Raw genomic sequence first — 18120 nt, 5'->3', positions numbered from 1 at the left:
GAAAGTTAGGTAAGTTAGTTAATTATAAAAAATATAACATCTTTCTTAATATCGTGTCTCCATCTTCTATTTGATTATGGTTGAGGGAGTATCCATGGGGTAATTTAGAAAAAATTAATAAATATAAAAAACAGGTCTTATTATATTTAAGAACAAAATCAACCCAATAATTAAGTCATATATTAAGTACCAGAGGAGTAATATTTAAAACAAATACAAGTAATTGAAAATTTAAGATTTGGTTGAAATAATTTGATACGATACTATGATGTTCAGTTTATATAAAAATAAGTTAGATAAATTTTAATAATAAACATTGAAGATCTCTATTCTATGATATGTGAATACAATTCATCCATAAACATGATTTTTGGGGTCATTTTTTTTGTTGATACATGCAATTCTATTCAAGATACTATCGAGTATTAAATGTGAATACTTTTTTTAACAGAAATTTGAATATTAATTTATTGCTACATTGTGAGAAACTAACACCTTCTGTTTTGAGGCCAAACTAACTCAACCCGTTCTGTTTTTGGGCCAAGTTAACTCAACTTTTAATAGTTTCTTAAATCAAATCGAAAGCTGGCTAATTTACTAATCACTTCACTGGGGGAAGCTACAATTAGAGTCAAGTTAGGTGTTTGCTCGTTGAGTATTTGTGGTGGATTTTAATTAATTAATAGGTCCACCTAATTAATCTCGACGGGACCAATTTTGGACTGCACATTAGGGTTTTCGCTTTTAGACAATTCTTTGGGATCTTTTTAACAAAATCCCAAATTAATTCGTGTAATTAATTGCCTTATTTTTGTAATTAATTTGGGGCCTTTTTCTTTTGTATTTTTCCGGTAAAAATGTTTGATGACTCAAAAGCAAACTTATTTGTGGGGCAAGCTAGCTAGTTATTAGACTTTGGAGAATAGCTTCTGGATGAAATTAAACCATGATTTGGATGAAGCCAAGTCATAGTTTGGAGAATAGATTTTGGGAAGAATATATTTTGTGAAGAATAGATCTTGTGAAAAAGTGATTCTGAGAAGTGAGTGTTTGGATAGTTATTATCAGAAGTTTTTTTTTTATGTGCAAATTACTAAAAAGAGCATAAGTTAATATGATAATTATATAAAAAATAGATCTTATAATATATTTTAATTTGAAGGAATAAAACGTTAATAATATATTTTTACCAATATAATTAATAATATATAAGATAATGTAATTAATAAATAATTAATATGTGTATATATATTTATAAAATATAAGATTAAATATGTTTTTAAAAAATAAAAAAAAATTTCAAGGTCAAAAAACAAAAAAATTAGGAAGAAGAAAGAAAGAGAAATGTAAAGACATGAAGATAGCTCCTTGCTTTCGCTGACAATGTCCATACTCATTCAAAAAGTGAAATTTTTTTGCCTATAACAAAACCATGGTTTCAAAAAATTAAGGGGTGTTTGGATATCTTTGGAGGCAAATCTTGGTTTGAGCTCCAAAAGTTTTTTTTCAAGGTTTGCCAAACACCCCCTTAGTGTTTTTATAAAAAAAAAAATCGTAATATATTAATTAATCTTAGGTCAACCATTAACATCCCCCATTTGTATTGCTGGTTCAACAAAAAAAAAGAAGCACATTCCCCATTTGTTTTGCGCACATGACCATGCACTGCCCGTGCACCTCAAATTACCAACACGCTACACTACGTAGTCAATTTAATTAAATATTATATGCCATTATTATATAAAAGTTAGTTTGGATTGAATTTAGTTTTAAATATAATATCTTAATCTATTATTTCTTATTTATTTTTTTAAAAAATTATATCTAAAGTTTGCATAGTTTCAATGCAAATGATTTTAGAAGATATTTTAAAAAGGCTGGTATGCCATCTCTGATCCAAGATCTTATTTGTTGTTTATAAGTAAGGTTTTATAATTAGAATCAGATGTAGTATATTTTTAACAAATAGCTTATGTAATTAATTTTCTTAATATATTTAAATTAGTCAATGTAGATTTTATATTAAGCAGCACAATATTGATCCTCGACTTGATTCAATTATCACAAGTTACCAAAAAGCAGTTTCATTGGAACTGAAATTGTAAATTAAACGTACACACTCCAGCCACATTAAGCAGTCAGAAAACAAGAACCAACATAGTAAGAAGCACGTTGAAAAATGTAAGGTTCACTTACTTTATACAGATATTCTGATTAAAACTCCTCTGATTTTTAATATAAGACATATTTAACTAATTTGATTAGATTAAGAAAATTAGGTAAGTTAATTAATTATAAAAAATGTAAACATTTTTCTTAAAACACTATAATCATCTTTCTTAATACATTATCTCCTTTTTTTACTTGATTATGGTTGAAGAAGTATTTATACGGGTAATTTAGAGAAAATTAATAAATATAAAAAATAGGTCTTATATTTAGAACCAAAACCAACTAACAATTGAGTCTTATATTAAAGACCGGAGGAATACTATTTTTTGTCTTAATTATAAGACCTCGTTTATAAGATATTTTATAAGTGTGTGCATACACACACGTATATGTGTATATATACATATGTAAGCATGCTATTTATTTATTTTCTTTCTTTCATGGAGTGAGAGCAAGAGACTAGAGTGATCATAATTCATAACAAAACCGCTGGCCTACTGATTCCAGAGACCCAAATCAGGATCAAGGATATATATGTGTGCGTGCGCGTGCGTGCGTGTATTTATTGGCATGGATTACAAAACCACGTACTTTTCAAATTAAGTATAATATAATTAATCAGCACAATTAATTACTTAATAAAATATTTTAGTATGCATGAGTAGTATGCACCCTGTTCTTAAGCCTAATTAATTATATGTATAAATATACGTATTTGTTCATTACTTCACAGCCACATGATGCCAAAACACTCTTCAAGCAGCGGGAGGCAGCGCCTCAATTCCGACTTCCGCACCGTCACCGGCTGTCATGAATGCTTCTCTGCCGCAGGAGGCGGCGTCCTTGCATGCTTTGTCCAGTATAGGTCCTAACTCTCTTGGGTGTACGTTCACCTTCAGCCCGTACTTCATGAACAACGTCAGCGACATCTTCTGCTCCACGCGGTGTCCCGGCGCCACGGAGAGGCGGTGGCGCAACAGCACAGACGCTGCGATAGACTTCATTTGCAGGTATGCCAGGTCTTTCCCCAAACAAATTCTTGGGCCAGCATTAAATGCGACAAACTTGTACGAGTCGTTTAGCTCGATCCTCTTCCCATCGGCGGATAACCACCTCTCCGGCTTAAACTCCAGGCAGTCCTCTCCCCATATGGATTTCATCCTTCCAATTGAATAGATGGAGTATGTCACGGACGAACCTGCCGGAACGAAGGTACCGCTCGGCAATACGTCGTCTTTAACCGCTTGCTTTGAGTCCTCCGGCACCGATGGGTAGAGTCTAAGCGTCTCCGACAGCGCTGCTTTCAGGTACACCAATCGGTCAACCTCCTCGAACACGAGCGGGTCGTCCATCCATTTCGACACGTCACTGCCACGAGTCTCCATCAGGACGGTGCAGAGTTCCACGAGGATCTTCTCTTCCACTTTTGGGTTCTGGATGCACAGCCAGAAGAACCAGCTCAGCGCGACGGATGACGTGTCTCTGCCGGCGAGGATGAAGTTGAGGGCCACGTGTTGCAGGAATTGGTCCGAGTAGGATTCCTTCTTCTTCATGAACCTCGAGAGCAGGTCGTCGTGAGGGACGGTGGTCCCATTCTCACCATTCTGCTTACTTGTTAACTCGAGCTTCCTCGTGTTGATGATTCCGGACAAGTACTGATCAATGTGTTTGAGGCTTTGGGCCATGGTCACTTCCATACCTAGCCGGAGCCACTTCTTGGATTTCCAGATCGCCTCCGGCAAAATAAAGCGCTTCAGGGTGGCTTCCGTGGCTCGGTCGAAGGCCAGGGCGAAGCCGTTCTCAGGAAGACCGGGAGAGAGAGTTTGCGGATCCTTGCCGAAAGCCAAGCCACAAATGTTATCGAAAGTCATGCGAAGCAAAAGGTCTTGAAGATCGACCGGCTTCTGGTTCTGCTGCGCCGTGTCGAGGATGGGGCAAAACCGGTACTTAATGGCTCGGCTCACCCAGCGCGCCATGGCCTGGCGCAGAGTTCTGGTGGTGAATTCCAGAGCGGCGGTCTTGCGCTGGAACAGCCATGTGTCGCCATCGGAATTGAAGATGCCATCGCCGAGCAAATCGTGAAACACAGATTGCCAAGTCGGTCCTTTAGGATAATTATCGAAGCGGAGCTTGAGGATGTGCTCCACGTTCCTGGGATCAGACGTGACGGTCACGAGGCCCTGCTTCCTGGCGATGAAGGGAAAAGCGCAGATACAGGTCTGGTAAGTTCCGCCACAGGCGCGGAGATTGTCTGCGATCCACTCATGCATGCGATTGGTGTGCTGGATGAGGCCGGGAAGGCTCCCCAATAGAGGCCAAACACGTGGACCATTCAGGGATCTCGATAAGAATCTGAACCATAATAAATAAGCAGCTACGGCGGATAGGATCATTAAAGCTGTGGACGCATCCATGTGATCCGACGCAAGAATCACCCGCAATAATACCACCCTCCCCTGTATTCAACGCAAGAAACAGAGCAAAGGTTTGAGAAGAAAATGTGTATGAGAGGGAGAAGGAAGACGAAGGATAAAAGGGAATGAGGTGGAGAAGAAGAAGAGGAAGATGTGGCTATAGTACTATGAGAAAAAGAGGAGGGCGTGTGACCTGTGAGTGAGAGAAAAGGTCAGTGATTTATAGAAGGACATGGGAACAGGAGAGGGACGTTTAATAAGGAGTATGAATTACTAGTTGAAAGTCTCTCATTTTCTTTTCTTTATTTGGATCAGCACAGCCAATTAAAGGCATTATTCATTAATGCCCACCAAGGTCGTTGGGGGTGTATTAAGGCGGAACGAAATCCTCCATCAAGCAGACCCAGTGTGATGTTTCTTACGGCTTGAAGAAAAAGCAAAAAAAAAAAGACCCAGCAGTTAATGATGCAGCACATGCAATATTTAATTCAAAGAAATTGTTTTGAATCTGTGGGAAAACGAAATTCAAACTCAACCAGGAAGTGAAAAAATTGCAGCTCCAAATCCACACTATGGTTCTTCTGCAATCAATGAAGACGCAAGATTAGTTGAAGGAAAGTAGGTGAAAATGAGATTGTTTTGCGTAAGGATGACAAGTGTATTACTCGTTATGTTATGAGAATATACGTGCCCACGAAGCTAGCCATGGCCAAGTCAATAGTTTTGTTTGCTCCTTTCTTTTCCGTCTCGTATTAAAGACTCGGTGCCTCCCCTGATTTGACCTGAAATTTAGTGACCCCCCCCTCCCCATGGATCCACATTTATTTTGCTTTTGGCCTTGGAGTACCAGCTTTGACGGCGTCGTTTTGTCCTTCGCCTTCCTATATTAATCACTGCCACCCACACATCAGCACTTGTCATTGTATTCGTACCAGAAATATATGCCCAACAAAACAACATTAATTGGACAGAACAAGCACTTATGCAGCACGCCAATGCCAGAGCTCCTGATTCATCCAACTTGAATTATTTTGAGTCATTTTTGGCTTTGCTGTCATTAAGTAAATTATTGTGCTTTTCACTTTAATCTAAAGTCATACAGAAGTGACCCGGCGGCTGTCGCATTCATAACTAGTGAAGGTACCCTTACGGGAGGTGGACAGAACTGACACAGGACGGAGAATTATTGAAGCAAAGTCGGTCCCCAAAAAAAAAAGAGAGAGAGAGAAAGGAATGATGTGTTTTGTGTGAAGTAGAACGCGCATTGTGTATCCAGCCGGCTAAAATACCCCACAATGATCTCGTATCACATTCTTGGGAAGTGTTTTGGCAATTCTCAGTGACACTTTAAAAAAGCTTTTTTGTATAGGTCTTTGACAAACTTCTTTTACATAATTACTTTGAATTTCATAAAATCATTTTTGAAAAGTTAATCTAAGTACCCTCCTTGTTCCATCTAGAAATCATCACTTGTTTCTGAAAAGAATGAATGGCCGTTTCGAGTGGGTCGCTTGTTTTGATTTGATTTCCTGAGTCGCAGCAGAGAGGAAAAGGGAATAACTGGAGATTGGTTCTTTTGTTATTGCCACGTGATAAGTGTAATGTGAAAGAAAGAAAGTGGCCTCTGGTTTCAAAAACGAGAGAGCGGCTTCATTGAACCGAAGGAGATATTGACAAACCGGTCGGGTCCCATTTTCAAACTTCCCAATTGTCGCATTTCTTCTTGTAAGAAAAAATTTAGGTGAGATGAGTCTCAAGGGCTTACCAGGGCCAGGATATGTCTCTAGACTCAGAGAGTACTTACGCGAATTCACGACCTTATAGGTTATGAGTTGACTCCTTACCAGCTAGACCAATTCTTGTTGATCCAAATTGTGGCATTTTGAGGTAACTGGATAATTCAGGTGGCGCAAAAAAAAACAGAGAGATAACTGGGTAAGGCTTGACGTTTTGAATCACCTCGTTGCGTCATCTATATTTGTTTCTGTACTGGAATTACCGGATGTACCAACTATTGCTAGTCGTCCACATACATTGCTTTTATTAATTGAATCAATTAATTAATATATTGATGCAACTTAATGGCATGTTATGGTGCTAGCTAACTAGGAAGTAGGAGAGAAGAAACCACCAAGTTGTTTGATAAATTCAGTGAAATATCACTATTTAGCTAATTATTAATTATGGGGCAAGTGAGGCTTTCATTATTGTACCTATATTTCGTGTCCTTGTTCGTTTGCTGCGATCCAGCTGAAGATCATTTACTCAAACACAACAATTTTTTTGGTTCAATCAATGTGACTTGTGCTTGGACTTGTAATTGTTGGCATTTTTTCATCAAGCTCAGCACATGCTGTGCAGCTAACAGATGCGACGTTTCATTGTTATATTGCAGTATTGCACCCTAAAATAATGGCAAAGTAATGGCAAAAATAAATTGAAAAAGTTCACATATATAAGAAAAAAGATGCCGCACCAGGCTACAACTACTTAATTGACTAAAGACATGATATTTTCTTCTTCTTAAGTCCTGGAAAGATAAACCCATCATGTAGTTCATGGGGTTTGTTCTAATTAATATTGCGAACTATCTAACATCCAATGTTAGGTTTTGGGAGCTATTTTTGCTTGTTGTCTGTTTGGGTTCTGAGAATAATTCTTCCCTTAGTATGAAAATAGATTGAATACGTCACGCAATCAAAATTGCATAAGAAAGGATAAGCAACGGTTAACATTTCCCCTCCTCCTCTATAGGTCACAATCAAAACGTAGCACAATCTGAGTCCTTACATAACGAAGGTAAATATAGGCCACGTACCTCTCATTTCCATGTATTTAGAAAACTTATAAAAGTTCAAATTCTGAATCATGAATAATAGAACTTACTGTTTGAACTAGGTATAGCAGCTACCAGAAGACGTCAGTTAGTGAGGACAGTATGAGGATGATTAGGAGTTGCAACAGGGCAGGCCATTTTTAAGTGTGGCTAGGTTTGCATTCAGTGGGAAAGTAGAGTGAGGAAGACATAACATCTGAAAGGGGGAGCCAGGTAGGGTTCACTCCTGAACATTTATATATCAATCAGCTGCATTTGCATCGTTACTTGTATGTACGCTTATCTGTTCACTTTGATGGTGGCCAACCCTAATGAAGGACAAGGTCTCTCCATCAGGATAAGGGGCTTTTGCATGCGTGGCTGTCTCCCAATTATATTCTTGGAAGCCACGTCACTCACCTCGTTAACGCGGCCCCAAAAGCATCTGCCATTCACCACAACCTAAACTTTTGAACATTCCCCTTTTTTTCCATGGCAGAATTCTCATCCTCTGCTTCCCCCCTATCACTTCACTTGTAAGAGGACACTTTGGCCACTGTTTGCTCCCACAAAATAGAAATCCTTTTTTTTTTTTTTGGCCCACCAAAAATATTCTCCATCGCTCTTAGAAATTTGAAATTAAAAGATAAACTCATAAGGAGATTTGCTCATGTGCAAAAACCATAATTGAACTTGTTTAATAAATGAAAGTTCCTGCTAGTCTTGTTAACATGGTAAACTAGTTATTATGTTTTGATTGGTAACCGAGTTACCTCAATTTGTTTGGGGGGGGGGGGGGCATGATTTTGAAAAGAATGCAATTTTCAACAATAAGATTAAGGTGAATCAATTTCATAGCTCAGAAAAGGCTCTAATTAAGTAACTGGGTGAAGACGCACACATATACACAGGGCGACATCTAAGGCACGTCATCTGGTTAATGCGGCCCCCCAAAACCCACTATCGTTCACTACAACGTACCAAGTAAACTCAGGCCAAAAAAAAAAAAACAACGTACCAAGTAAACTTTTAAACATTCCCTTGTTTTTTCACGGCAAAATTCTTATCTTCTGCTTTCCATCTATGACTCCACTTATAAGAGGACAATTTGGCTGATGTTTTGCTTTTTTGCCCACCAAAAATACTCTCCATGGACCTTAGAAATTTGAGTGCAAAAGATAAACTCATAATTAGATTTGTTCTTGTACGTAAACTAGAACTGAACTTTAAAACACTTGTTTTAAGAGGTGAAACTTCCTCCTAGTCTTCGTAAACTAAATTATTATTATTTGATTGGTAACTAAATAATCTCAATTGAAACAGAAAAAAAAAAAGCATGGTTTTGAAGAGAATGCAATTTTCAACAATAAGATTGAGATGAATCAATTCAATTTCATAACTCAGAGAAGGCTGTATTTAAGGACCTAGGGTGAAAAAGCACACATATATACAGGGCGACATCTAAAGGAAACGATATTTACACTACGACAGGCTAACCCATTAATCCTATCACTAGTAGATTAAAGTTCCACAGTAGAACTCTGCCAAACCTCGACAAATTGCTGATCCTTCCTCGTCAAGAACATCTTATTCCCTCCAAAGGCCAAATTAGTGATCTTAGAACCGCCAGTGTCTTTCACTCTGCCCATCAAGTTCTTCTTGAATATCCTATTATCTAACTTATCCTCCCCTTTCTTTGCAGAGCCCATTATAACCTCTGACCACATTTCTATGTCTCCTCCCTTGCTGCAGAAAACCTGATTCCCTTGATCTTCAACCTTGCATCCTATGCCTTCCTTCTTCCCATTTAACACTTTTTTATTGTCACCAAGACAAACCCAGGAATTCCCAGAACTCAAATTACGCATATCCACAAAAAATGCCTCCCCAGAATGTACCCCAACCTTGAAGATTACTGACAAGTTATCTGAAACTGTCACATCGGCAAAACAATCTATCTTCTCGTTCATCTCCCAAACAACACTCCCTGACCTCACATCCCATAATCTTATGTTGCCAGATACACCGGAAGGACCACTATGGGACCCAGATGCCATGAGCAAGTTGTAACCCGACGCCCATTTCAGTTTCGTTGCTGGGATCGCGGAATCGATATCGGCACCAAAAATCTCATTGTGAGCAATTTCTGTAACCGGGCTAAAAGTATTTAAATCATATACCACTATAGCATTTGAATTGCGTCGACCTGATTCGAAACTCGCAAATAGGTGCTCCGGCGAAGATCCAATCGCTAGGACTGTTGAACCAGACCTGGTCACGTTCTCCCAGTCTAAGGCCGTTTGGATTACTTTCCTTTTCAAATCAATAATTTGCAACCCCGAGTAGTCATGGGCACCAGCAGCTACCACTGAATCGGAGACGGTTAATAGAGAATCGACGGCCATGAATTGAGTCAAAAAAGTGGACTTGCGACGAAGGGACCAATCAAAGGATGTTATCTTACTGCCATGCGCCACATGAACTGAGCCGAACCTTGAGGCGGCGATGGCGGAGGGGGTATCTCGTCCATTAAGAGGTAAAATAATCGATTTCTGGAGGTTGAAGGGCTCGAATTGAGAAGGGCCGGATAGGGTGTTCCTGAGTGTGTGCTCGATGCCGTAAAATTGAGACTCAGAAATCAGATCTTGAAGATCGTATGCCTTGGCTTTGGAAGGAAGATTACCTGTTCGGAGAAGGGAAAGGAGGACGGCGAACAACTCAGGATCTCTGTCGATGAAGGGGTCAGGGGATTGAAATTCGGCGATTTTGGCGAACAAGGACTTGGGGCCAGCAGAATTGAGAGTCTGCTTTGTGGTTTGAAAGAATTGGCCACCTACATTAATGGTGACTATGTTGGAGTCAGATTTAGGAAGAGGACCTTCATCGAAATTAGAAACTGAAGAAGGCGGCATATTCGCGGAGCAGCAAGTGCAAGACGCTCTTCCAGTCCCTTTATCTTCGGAATCTAAAGAGATTGGAGATACTCAGAGACGAAGATGCAAAGCTCCCTTGGATAGCAAGCGGCTAAAGTACTTTGACGACGAATAAGTTCTGGGGATAATGAATCTCTACACAAGGGAAGGCATTGGCTGGCGTCGCCCTCGAGTTGGATATTAAAAAATCAAAATCTCGGTGGTCTCGTCTGACTGAATTTGAGTTAGCCCTCCAGGTGGGACCAAATTCTTTTCTGGGTAAAATCTGGCTGACTGCGGAGTATTGACGATTAGGGTTGTCTCGAAGCTACGCAATTTGAATAATCTGGCGTTCGGTGTTCTCCAATACATCCCGTCACATGGGAGTATATACTCGATAAAAGTAAAATGCTCGTGTGATTTATTTTAAGCGCAACTTTGCCTCATAATTATGGATGTCTCAAGGTTAGACAAGTTGAATAATTTTTGGGTTAACATGCACAAACACTTCAAAATATTTTAGGGTGCTTTTGTGTGTACATATTTAGCATATTAAAATATTTTATAATACATCTAATATTTTAAAACATTTTTTTTAAAATGTGTCTAATATCTTGAAATATTTTTTGATATATCCAGCATTTAAAAATATTTTTTTTGTGTATCCAGAACAAAAAAATCCTTAAAGTGCTAAATGTACCTAAAAAAACTTTGAGATGTTACAAGTATTACAAAATACTTCAAAGTATTTAATGCATCTTAAAAAATACTTCAAACTGCTACATGCACTTTTAATTCATCATTTTTTAGAAATAGTAACAACAGTGCACAGTGATCAGCAGTTTCTAACTCTTTCATTTTCATTAATTTCCGATGAAGCATGTACGCGTAGATAAAATCGACCTAAGCGTCCACAGAAAACAGAATAAATCGATCTCATACGATTACAAAAGTTCACCCATTTTTTAACAGCACATTTTTCTTTAGAAAACATTACGTTTCAAAATTCATCGTCTCACCCTCCAAAAAGAAAATCCCATATATATACAGTGTGTGTGTACTTCACTCAGTAGTTTCTCCAATTTAAAGAAGAAGAAGAAGAAGTTTTTAAGAAGAAGGTGATTCTCCTCTGCACCCTCTCCAAATCCCGAATCGGCAAAACGTACAGCTCATACTCATATAGATAGCATAGCAGATTGAACATTCATTAATTAATCTGAAAGACTGAAGCAGCACGAGGGCAGAAATCAACACGTGGGACTCTGTACCTCGAGGCAGAGGGGTACAACCATGAAGGCACAAACCACCATTTCTATACAGGAAGTCGGCCCCGTTGGACTATTTTCGGCGCCAAGGAAATCCAATGCTTGATGGATCAGGCGGGCATACTATAATAACCACTTATAATAGAGTAATAGTATGTTTAATGCGAAATCTTTGAGCTTGATTTAGTTGCCGCCCCCAGCTGAATGGCAAAGCTTCATGAACGTTGATCAAATCCACCCAATCACTGAGAGCTCTGCCACAAAATCGGTGCAGAGAGAACCAAACCCAGATACATACATTTGCGTGTTCACGTCATAGTCAAAATGATCATGATCATCGATTTTCATTATTTATAATCACTGCCACACTGTCCATTATAATACAATGTGGAAAGGATAAGCATTTCTAACCCAGATTAGGAAAGAACTCTGAACTAACATGATCCATCTGAAACTATCTTACCTCTTCAGGGGCCACGAGGTTCAAAAAAGAGCCCCATCATTCTTGTGTTAGACTTCCCAGCTAAAAGCAATTAGTGGCCTATGATTCATCTTAGTAGGTGTTGGCTGCGGCCACGCAGCAAGGCAGCGAAACTAAAACACTATGCCAGATTTAATGTGTGTGTTCTTGTTGGTTAGCTCACACCAGGTTGAATCATTGGGAAGAAAGACCAATTCTTGGAGGGTTCTCCCTCCTTTCCCATAACTTTCTCATTGGCCCACCAATCTGCGACTAAATTGGGTGCATGAGAATCCCCTCCGTCTGCATTGTCAAAATTGAATTCCTTGGCAGAAGAAAGGGTTACGGATGGAGGATTCTGATTAACCACGTCCTCGTCTCCATTCCCTGTGATTTTCCCCTGCGCATCATCAGCAGTTTCAGCAACAAGGATTTTGTCATCACTCCCAGTTTCTCTTGAATTCTCATCTTTCTCTTCTCTTGCCGCATCATTTTTCGATTTCGGTACTGCTCTAGCTAATACCACTGGTTTGTTCTCGAAGCATCTCAATAATTCTTGAGCAGCTAATTCAAATGAGACTCTATGGTTTACATTCAGACGATTACTGCTTCGATTTGGGATGCCTGGGGACATTCTCTTCTCAGAAACCTGATGATGTGCAAGGGAACTATCTTGAGTTGTGGACTTTGCAGCATCTGGGGTTAGAGATCCAGAACCCTGATATGATCTCTGGTTTTCAGAAGTGGAAAATTTATCATAATTTAGAAGCTTGGAAGGGTCTCCTGTCTGGAAGTCAAGGGTATGCCTGCCAGCTGCAGTTAATTCAGAATCAGGGAAAGGAGATGAGGTGCCAGAAGCTGAGATGCCAGATCTTGGAGATATGAGCTGACCAATTGGGCTACCAGGATGAAGCTGATAAGAGTGGAAGTCATAGTTAGATATTTGGAACTTCTGGAAAGTCTCACCATTCCTGAGGTTAGGGTCAAGCAGCCGAGCGAATGGCACCTCCGGCGAAGAAGGTGTAGTCAAGTGGACAGACTCAGGCGGTGGAGTCAAAGGAGCAGTTGATGGTTCAGTGGTAAAGGTGGAGAAAACAGGAGGTGAAACTAATTGGGTTTCATGGGCATAAGGGCCAATTGCAAATATAGAGGCAGGGCCACTTGGAGAGTACATACTAGCAGATACGGGAGTGAATGATACTGTACCAACCGGTGACTGCATTGCGGAAGGAGGTTCTGATTGAAGGAAAGATGCAGGAGATGAAGGAGGTGCAATGAAGGGAAGTGCTACACTGGTTGTTTGGGTTGAATTTGCAGCTGTAGTTGCAGGAGCACCGCCGCCGCTACCAGCAGCAGCTGGAGGTGTTGTTTCAGGAACAAGGGCAGCATGCCCTATTCGCTTTCGGTTTTTCGAAAATCCAAAACACAGAGATATGCCCAAGCAGCCTCCCCATCTTTTCTTCTGCAGGAAACAAATACTGATTTAGAAAAGACCATCAGAGAATGTTCCCTGCAGTACCCATTACAGATTTTTTTTTTTGACCTGACCCATTACAGATAGATACAAACAATATGGACTCAAGAGCTTCAGATCATATTCAAAATATTTAGCCACACAACATCCAGTATCTAAAATCACATTGATCAAAATCACCCCTTTTTGGAAATTGATTCTGGTAAGGAACCTAGAGATTCCTAAAGATACAACCAGTTTCCTTCCTCCACTTGGTAGTTACTAGTTGCAGTGATTAAAAATTTGGTATGCCGTCTTCAGATTATTCACAAGCGAGATCGTAAATGATGAAGAAATACAGAATATGTGGGATATACATGCTCATTGTCATTAAAAACAAAATGTGTTCGAACTTTCATCTAACGAAATACAGCAATTTCAGGATAATAAGGAAAGATGACGTAGAAATGTACAATCTATATCTTATACCTTATTATATTATCCACTGAATTAATAAAATCATTCCATATTATAAAACGAGAAAACCTCAAGTCCAATAAAAGCCCAGTAGTTCTCTAACGCGGAGCAAACGGTGCAAAATCTCAAGCAAGTGACTCTGTCTCCGGTCTTCACCAGAGAAAAACTCGGAAAACTCGAACCAAAAAATTAAAAAAAAAAAAAAGATCTATGTCCTCGGTCCACTTTATGAATATCAGCGAAAAGTAAGTGATGCAGATAAAAGCAAAAGCAGCGTGAGAACCGATGAGTTTGATGCCACACGCTTTATCATTTGAGGAGCTAGAGAGGAGATGATGCAGGAGAATTCTCACACATAGGTAAGTTATTAATCTTTCAGGAACTAGCTTTCTTTTGAAAAAGTAAAGTTAAGTACTTTTATCATCCCCCGCCTCAGCCCCAAGAAAAAATCAAGAAAAAGAAAACAGAAAGGCCTCTTTTCGGAAAAGAGATGGAAAGTGGGAGCTCAAGTGCTCAACCAAATGGTACCGCGTCCAGAATCAAAACAAAAAAAAAAAAAGAAAAAGGAAACCAAGAGAACATACAGGTCATAAACATCTAAATGATCATCAGTCATAACTTTTGAGCATCCTCGTACGGAACCAAATAAAAAACAAGAGAGAGAGAGAGAGAGACGAGATTAAACCTGGACAGATGGCCGAGGAAGGCGATTATCGGCAGCGGCGATCGCAGTGGCAGCAGCGTTTATAGTATCAAAAGTATTGTTAACGGGTCGATAATCCCCGTTAACGCGTCTCATATCGGCGGGTTTCTGGTCTGCTTGGCGAGATCAAAATGGGGAAAACAGCAGAAAACAAATCGAAACAGAAAAGGAGAAAGAAGATTGAAGAGCAAGGAAGCAGAGAAGGAGGATTTGGTAGGGGGAAAGAATGAGAACGAAGTGAAGAGTATGTGTATGTATAGATTATAAAATGAAGAGAGTAGCTATTTGAGGGATTGAGAGAGAGAGAGAGGGGGGGGGGGGAATCAGAACAGCGGAAGAAGGGGGCGCTGTATTGGTAGGGGGAACGGAGGAGTGGAGGTCAAACACGGCGAAGACTTGAGGCATTTGAGGGGGAGGGGTTGAGATTTATGTTAATGAAGAAGTGGTAATGGGAAAATTAAAATAGTAGGATATGACGTAAGTGCCCTCGAGGCTGGGGATTGGAGATGCAAGGAGAGAGAAAGGAACAAAGAAGGGTGCACGTGTGCGTGGGCAGATGATGGAGTTGTCGAGGGGCTTTCCTGCCCCGATGTGGGGCCCATCCCCCATCCTCCTTTTACCTGCCTCCACCTTAACTTGCACGGATTCTCATTCTCTTCCCTTCCTCTTAGAAAAGTAAACAGCCAAGACAGATATTCATCATTCTAGATAATGATTTAGTTTAGTTTTTTAACTTTTATAAACTACTCTTCTTTTAATTATAATATTGCTAGTTTTAAATAATAATTTTTTAGGAAGAATTTCAAAAAAAATATCTTAACATTTTAAAATTCTAAATCAGTGTTACTTACTACATTTTAATAATAATTAATAATATTTGAAAAGTAAACAATAATACATTTTTTGTAGTTATTTCTGATTTATGATTTTAAAATTTTAAAAGTATTTTTTAAAAAATTTCCAATTTTTAAGTTAATTTTTTAAATATATATAATTTTATTTTTTTCTAAATTTATGCAATATTTTAGTTTAACATCTTAGTTTTACAAAGCATGTTTGAAATTATAAAATATAAATATTGTCGGTTTTAAATGATAATTTTTAAATTTTATTCGGTTGGAGTTTTTGGAAGGGCCAAGTTGAGAAAAAAAAATAAAGGAAAGGCAATAGGAGAATTTTACTTCTATTCCCTCTTTTCCATTTTTATTTGATTTTTTTTGTTGGTAATAGTCATACCAATTTAAGTTGAAAGACATATTCTTTTGTTGTAATATTGTAGAATTTAAATTAATCTATTCATAGTATTTGGCTTAAAAACATTCTCATGTTTATAAATATTTTGTGTAAAAATTTTAGCCGTCTTTCCATTATTAAAAATAAGACCAAACCTCTCACATGCCCTATTTTCATCCGCTAAAAAATATATATTTTATTTTACTCTTTCATTAAATTCGACTACCAATTTTTTTAAAAAATTCATTGTTAATAAAATTAGCAATCAATTTATATAGTTTGTGATTCCAACTGATTATTTTAAAAAAATTAATTACATGCCTTTTTATTATTAGTTAATTACGCTGTCAAAAGTCTAAAATACAAAGACATCACTGATGACATCTATTTGTAGATAAGCAAATTTAAAAATAATTAGAGCAAGACCCTTGTAAAATTAAAATAAGCCTTGCTTCTTATGATTTTTGAAATATTTTTTATATTTTATTAATGATTTATGATGATTAATTAACTGATTTTATATAAAAAAAATGTAAATGATCAATAATTCATCTCCGATGTATCAAATTGAAGACACCCTGTTGAAGAAAATATACGCCCACCAAATAAAGTTATAGTCAACGGTCCTTTTCTTTAACTCGCCCTCACCCGCACGCTTATTGACATATTATTATTATTATTATTATTATTATTATTATTATTATTATTATTATTATTATTATTATTATTAAGAGATAATGTTAATAATTCTCTCTCCCTCTCCCTTCTAAATGCATATCCCAAAATATTATCATCCCTAATCCATGTAGCCGACATTTTATACCTCAACTTTTCTTGGGCTGAAATACCTCAACTTTAGTTAAATATTTATTGCAAAATTATCCTCTAACTCTAATACTGTTAGTTAAAAAATAATGATATTAAAATTTTAAATAGTGACAAGATATTATTAAATAATAGGATGTTAAATTTAATTTTTAAACTAAACAGTGTTGGCACGAATTTGAATACTGAAAAGATACTTTTTAAAATTAAAAAATAGAAAATTTTATATAAAATTAAAAAGACCAGATTTACACTTTTGACAATATTAAATCATACAATAATAAGAAGTGCTTGAGATAAACTATAAATCTCATCTATAATAATTTTTTTGTCAAGGTCTATTTAGCATTCTAAACTATTTTATGATTTATTTAACATTTTAAAATATTTTTCAAGTAGATTCAAAATCTTAATATTTTAAAAATAAAATTATACTAAAGAATACTTTATAGTGCAATGTGCACTTAAACCGTCAAATAATTTAAAGTACTGAACGTAGTCAAAAAACATTTCAAATGTTAAATGATAATTTTAGAATAATGTAAAAAATACTTTAGATTTGTAAATTAAGCTTAACCCTTTTTCCACACAGATCTATAATGAAGGCTTTGAATGATTTGCAGATCACATTCTCTGTCGTTCATTATTCCATTGAAAATATTTAAAAAAAATTGATGTGATGCGCTTGTATTATGTTTAACTTTTTACAGCCTCATTCACGTGCGATTATCATTACTCACGGAATCATATTTCAATCATCATTAAGCTAGAGATTTAGATTTACTCTCAGGATTTGGCTCTTTTGTTTCCTTTTTTTTTTTATTTTGGATAATTCTCAGGATCTGGTTACTGAACCACAAGATTGGAAGGAGGAAAAAAAAAAAAAAAACAAACGCAAGCATGAGAATTGAAAGGAGTAATTATTAAATGATCTGGAACCCAGATAATTAATGAATGAGATACTCAAATTATGCAGCTTTCTTAGACTTTCTTCTTCTTTCTTTATTACTCCTCCGGTCCTAATTATAAGACCCAATTGACTTATTTGAGGAGATTAAGGAAGTAAGTTAAGTTGGTTATTTATAATAAATAAGTGTTGTTATTTCTAAAATATCTTTGCTAATTAAGTATATGACTAAAACTATCATTATTAGAAGGATTATCTTGGAAAAAAATACATAAATATAAGAGAGAAAATGGATTGGTCTTATAATTAGGACAAATAAAAAAGTCAAATTGGGTCTTTAATAAGGACCGGAGGAGTATTATTTTTGTGTGCTGTAAACAGTATAAATGGCTGCCTGTCATGTTTCACGCCCTGCCTTGTGTTATATTGGTATATTTTCCAGTTTATACTTCGCTTTCACGCATCAGAAAAAAGAAAAATCAAA

The 18120-nt window shown here is 37.3% G+C and overlaps 3 protein-coding genes across 4 annotated transcripts; all 3 read right to left on the bottom strand.

The window, feature by feature from the left end:
• Positions 1-2618: 2618 nt before the first annotated feature.
• Positions 2619-4651, bottom strand: LOC114725120 (cytochrome P450 86A8-like). Its single transcript, XM_028911582.1, has one exon. It carries the CDS (start codon positions 4584-4586, stop codon positions 2928-2930), a length of 1659 nt encoding a protein of 552 aa, XP_028767415.1. The 5' UTR covers positions 4587-4651; the 3' UTR covers positions 2619-2927.
• A 4090-nt stretch (positions 4652-8741) lies between these two features.
• Positions 8742-10532, bottom strand: LOC114725161 (BTB/POZ domain-containing protein At5g41330-like). Its single transcript, XM_028911650.1, has one exon. The coding sequence runs from the start codon at positions 10311-10313 to the stop codon at positions 8922-8924; it is 1392 nt and encodes a 463-aa protein (XP_028767483.1). The 5' UTR covers positions 10314-10532; the 3' UTR covers positions 8742-8921.
• Positions 10533-11504: 972 nt separating this feature from the next.
• On the bottom strand, positions 11505-15012 carry LOC114725165 (uncharacterized protein At1g76660-like). Of its 2 annotated transcripts, none has more exons than XM_028911654.1 (2): positions 14654-15012; positions 11505-13500 (listed from the first exon to the last, which is right to left on the bottom strand). In XM_028911654.1, exons 1-2 carry the CDS (start codon positions 14765-14767, stop codon positions 12214-12216), a joined length of 1401 nt encoding a protein of 466 aa, XP_028767487.1. In that variant the 5' UTR covers positions 14768-15012; the 3' UTR covers positions 11505-12213. The 2 variants fall into 2 exon arrangements, with proteins under 2 accessions (XP_028767487.1, XP_028767488.1); XM_028911655.1 differs by lacking the exon at positions 14654-15012 and adding an exon at positions 14252-14296.
• Positions 15013-18120: the final 3108 nt, after the last annotated feature.

Source organism: Neltuma alba, unplaced genomic scaffold (assembly GCF_004799145.2).
Source record: "Neltuma alba isolate B1F8T4 unplaced genomic scaffold, ASM479914v2 tig00012228_pilon, whole genome shotgun sequence".
Taxonomy (NCBI): domain Eukaryota; kingdom Viridiplantae; phylum Streptophyta; class Magnoliopsida; order Fabales; family Fabaceae; genus Neltuma; species Neltuma alba.
Note: the sequence above shows the minus strand (reverse complement) of the source record. Positions and strands in the feature narration are given on the sequence as shown.